At 43.3% G+C, this 5,000-nt stretch overlaps 1 protein-coding gene across 1 annotated transcript in view; it reads right to left on the reverse strand.

Moving 5' to 3' along the window:
- Positions 1-5,000, reverse strand: part of LOC125045290 (uncharacterized protein DDB_G0271670-like) — a gene marked incomplete at its 3' end in the record, with an annotated part of 14,638 nt that overhangs the window by 64 nt on the left and 9,574 nt on the right. Inside the window, exon 2 of the mRNA XM_047642496.1 lies at positions 1-615. This exon is cut by the window's left edge and continues 64 nt beyond it. Coding sequence (XP_047498452.1) covers positions 1-615 — 615 coding nt within the window. The remainder of the gene's footprint in view (positions 616-5,000) is intronic.

The raw sequence follows: 5,000 nt of genomic DNA on the forward strand, positions 1-5,000 counted from the left end.
GACGACGACGACGACGACGACGACGACGACGACGACGACGACGACGACGACGACGACGACGACGACGACGACGACGACGACGACGACGACGACGACGACGACGACGACGACGACGACGACGACGACGACGACGACGACGACGACGACGACGACGACGACGACGACGACGACGACGACGACGACGACGACGACGACGACGACGACGACGACGACGACGACGACGACGACGACGACGACGACGACGACGACGACGACGACGACGACGACGACGACGACGACGACGACGACGACGACGACGACGACGACGACGACGACGACGACGACGACGACGACGACGACGACGACGACGACGACGACGACGACGACGACGACGACGACGACGACGACGACGACGACGACGACGACGACGACGACGACGACGACGACGACGACGACGACGACGACGACGACGACGACGACGACGACGACGACGACGACGACGACGACGACGACGACGACGACGACGACGACGACGACGACGACGACGACGACGACGACGACGACGACGACGACGACGACGACGACGACGACGACGACGACGACGACGACGACGACGACGACGACGACGACGTCACACTGACAACAGAAGTACAAAGGTGTTACTCCAACAAGATCTTGGCGGGAACTGAGGCGGCGGCGGTCGCATTCCGCCGTCTGGGAGGCAGTTACGGGAAACAAGCAGTCGCGTCGTTAGATAGTTAAGAACAGATAATGGAAATGATAAGGAAAAACGAAATAAGAAACATATAGTTTTTAGAAAACAACAAAGCAGATGCATTCGCATTCAAAAACGAGAGGAAAGATAATGAGGAATATAAAAAAATAATGATAAAAAATTACTAATCGGAAATGATTTCCAGGTTTGTCAACGGAAAACGCGACCCTTTTGGGCAACGGAAATCGCCATGAAATATCTACATTTGGCAGCTAATTCGAATCAAATTTTAATATCTAATATAATATTTATTGTTATTTATGACATTTATTGATAGATTTTTAACGTTTTAAAAATTCTAATATTTCAGTCTAACAAGGTGTTCGCCGCTAATGGCCTTAGGTGTTGACGCGGCAGATAATTTTGAATCAATCAATCGAATAAATTTTTTGCAAAATCGCTGATATCTTGTCACGCCATCTAGTAGCGTCTAACCGAACTAATGAAGTGACTAGTTCTTTTTCTCTTCGTCACTAAACACATAAAGTAAACAGAAAACATGCTACATCATTTTCTTCATTATAAAACATTATCTGAATGCAAAATCGTAGTAGGGCTGCAATGAATATATAGATGCTGATAATTAGAACATCAAATATGGCTTATAGGGCATGCCATGTGTAAACATATAGATCTATCAAATTTTGAACTAAATTAATCTATGACCATAGTGAACAAGTTTATGATATTTACACCAGTTATTTCTCATCCAACAATGGAGCTTCCCGTGCGCTCTCCACATACTGCTGGGCGAATTGGAGGCGATTTGGCAATGTCGTTTGTTTAACCTTTCTTTGATAACGTTCTGTGAAGTAATAAAATGCAAAAAATCAGAGTAATTCAATTCCATCTCGTGGTGTCAGAAAATGCAAATTAAATATACGTTTATTAAACAATAAAATAATATTATATAGGAGCCGTCCGTGGCAACACTGTTTTCGAGCATCCTCCTCACTCGCGAGATAAAATGCTCGTGCCCTCGGCTTCGGCGAAGGGAAGGCGACCGAAGTTTATGTTGCAGTATGAAGGGAGATGCAAGAGAGCGCCTGGTAATGTAAATTAGTCTCTCTAAGTCTCTTTAAGGAATATACAGGGCAAAACGACGCCACGCCGTGGCTTCGACTGGAGTGTGTTACCACCTCGAGCGCGTCATTTTCCAGATATGGAAAAATTCGTAAGCCTGTGGGAGAGATATTCAGCATTGTTTTAAGCCTCCTGGTGTGAGACGACGTGATATTGCATACTGTATATATACATATATACGGGCCCCGATTTTACTTGCAAAGGGAGTGTGGTCACCGATTCTTCCTTGCTAAAGGGAATGAGGTCAACGATTGTTCCTTGCAAAAGGGATGGAGGTCACCCTCTTTGCAACAAACAATCTGTGAACTCACTTCCTTTAGCTAGTAACAATCGGTGACCTCCATCCCTCTTGCTAGGAAATGAGGTCACCGACTGTTACTTGCAAAAGGGAATGAGGTCACCAACTGTTTCTTGCAAAGGGAGTGAGATCACCGATTGTTCCTTGCAAAAGGGATTGAGGTCACCGATTGTTCCTTGCAAAAGGGATTGAGGTTACAGATTGTTGCTTGCACTCCCTTATTCCTTTTTGCAAAGAACAAACGGTGATCTCACTCTCTTTGCAACAAACAATCTGTGAACTCACTTCCTTTAGCTAGTAACAATCGGTGACCTCATCGAGTGTTACTTATAAATGGGACTGAGGTCACCTATTGTCCTTGCAAAAGGAAGTGAGGTCACCGATTGCTTCTTGAGAGGGAATGAGGTCACTGACTGTTACTTACAAAAGGAAACAATCGGTGACCTCACTTCCTTTTATAAAGAGTCGATTATTTTTTTCTCCAGATCTCAGACATTGAGGTGTTATTGTTAATGCTTTGTAGGAACTTGAGTTAAGTTAAGTAAGTTTATTTACCACCCTGGATATCTGCTCAGGCGTGGGCAATCATGATTACAGTTTTATATACATCTGACACATTACAGTAGTCTGTGACTACTGTAATTGTACATGGTAATATAGAAACATGTCATACATCATACAAAAATAATACGTTGATATGATCTTGCCGTGTTTACATAACACTGTGTTTTTTTGTTTACGGCAGTTTTACATAGCAAATTTAGGATATAATACGAGTATATCTTCTAATGTATCAGATGAAATGAAATATTCACATAGTTCTTTATACCTCATGTTAGGTGGTCTGAAAGGCTGTATCACATGACATTCCGAGATATAATGCTCAAGCGTTCGCTTGTTCTCTTCGTTACACAGTCTACATTTAGTTTCATCTGCACTTCTTGCACCGTGCAGTTGCCAATACATTCTGTAACCTAAACGTATTCTGGCAATAACCACGTCACATTGTCTTGTTTGACTTCGGTGCCACCCATAGGAGGGCTTGCTATCTCTATACTGATCGTAGTGCCTTATGGTACAGCTTTCAGGCCTTTTAGTGTTTGTTAGATCTACTAGTTTTTCCTTATGAGAACTTTTCAATATATCTGCAACCCTAGCAAGGGGCATCCCAAGATCTATGTTCACAGTATCTTTGCTACAGGATTCCTTCGCCAATTTGTCGACGTGGTCGTGCTTGCTTATGCCAACATGAGATGGTATCCATACAAATTGAATGTTAAAATTACGCTCTATTGCACAAGTTACGTTACGCTTAATGCAACTCACAATTTCCTCATCGCCACCTGCTTTGAAAGAATTTAGTGTCCGAAAAGCACTCTGAGCGTCACAGAAAACTACTCCAGAGCCCCGAGACATTACGAATTCCGTTGCAAGGAGTATACCTGCCAGCTCCGTTTGTGTAGTGCTGGCCCAATTTTGCACTCTCATATTAACTTGATGTTTTAGTAGGCCATTTTTGTTCCTACTAAAACAGCTCAATAATTTACCCCGGATGCCAAAGCTTACACAACCAGCTTTCTATCCAGACTGTACGGATCCGTCAACGTAACACTCGTATACATCATCGCCCATAGACCCTGTGTTCCTTCACCGTTGCTAATGCAATTTGTTGTAACACGCAGTTATGTACACTGTTTTTTTTTGTGGTAGACACGTAAGGTGCACGATCAATTTTGATTTTTTCCATGGTGGAATGGATCGACCCTGTGGTATTTTACTAATTGGGACATTGAGCTTTGTAATGTTCATGGAAATTTTGTTTATTAGAGGGCGCGCGTGTGTGTGATTAGTCAATTCTGCTTGTGTGATTGTATGCTGCATTTGTTTTTGGAAGTCTGAAAGATACAAGGGTTCCCTCAGAGCTTTGACCCCAAATATAGTGGAAATAAATATTATTCTATCAAAGATGGATGGTAGGTTAAATTCCGACCTCATGTTTACTATCCTTGCTGTTCTCGGGGCGCCGAGGATAATCCTCATGGCTTCATTTTACACTACCTCCAAGCTATTTATTTCTGATTCCTTACACTGCAACAAGTGCAGTGCATGGTAGTCTACAACTGATCTTATAAAAGCCAAGTAAAATAGTCTAGCGAGCTTAATATTGATGCCATGTTCTCTTCCAACAAGAACTTTCAACGGTTTCAGTCTCTCCCAGAGTCTCTTTTTCAGGGAAAGGATCGGGTCTGCATCATTTATGTTCACCCCGAGATATTTATATTTATAACACATGTCAAGCTCTTGGTCACCTATGCGAAAAGGGGGTAGGGGTATGATACGTGGATTGAGAACGATTGTTTTCTCAGTGGAGTTGACTAATCAACACTCATGAGCCCTAGTTGTGAGTTTGTCGAGAATTATTTGCATCCTCTCTTGTGATGATGCTTTGACACATATGTCATCAGCATAGCATATAATGGATTCACCATCCCCAAGTGGAATATCTGCCACCAGCTTGTGCATGAGGACATTGAACAACATAGGGCTCAGAACTCCTCCCTGTGGCGTCCCAAGTTCAAAGGATTGTGTGGTGGAACTTCTCACTCCCCTGAACAAGACACTTGCAGATCTGTTCGAAAGATACATTCTAATCCAGCTCAATAATTTACCCCGGATGCCAAAGCTTACTAATTGTTCTAGGATAATTTCTCTGTTTGCAATGTCAAAAGCTGACTTAAGGTCAAGAAAAACAGTGTGCTTCCCTGGATTAGAGTTTGAGTAGTACTCTGTAAAGCAATGTTGTGTGCTACGTCCCGTTATGAATCCGTACAGTCTGTGAGATTATTTACCTTGCAACCTGTACCT

This window comes from Penaeus chinensis, chromosome 37 (assembly GCF_019202785.1).
Source record: "Penaeus chinensis breed Huanghai No. 1 chromosome 37, ASM1920278v2, whole genome shotgun sequence".
Classification (NCBI taxonomy): domain Eukaryota; kingdom Metazoa; phylum Arthropoda; class Malacostraca; order Decapoda; family Penaeidae; genus Penaeus; species Penaeus chinensis.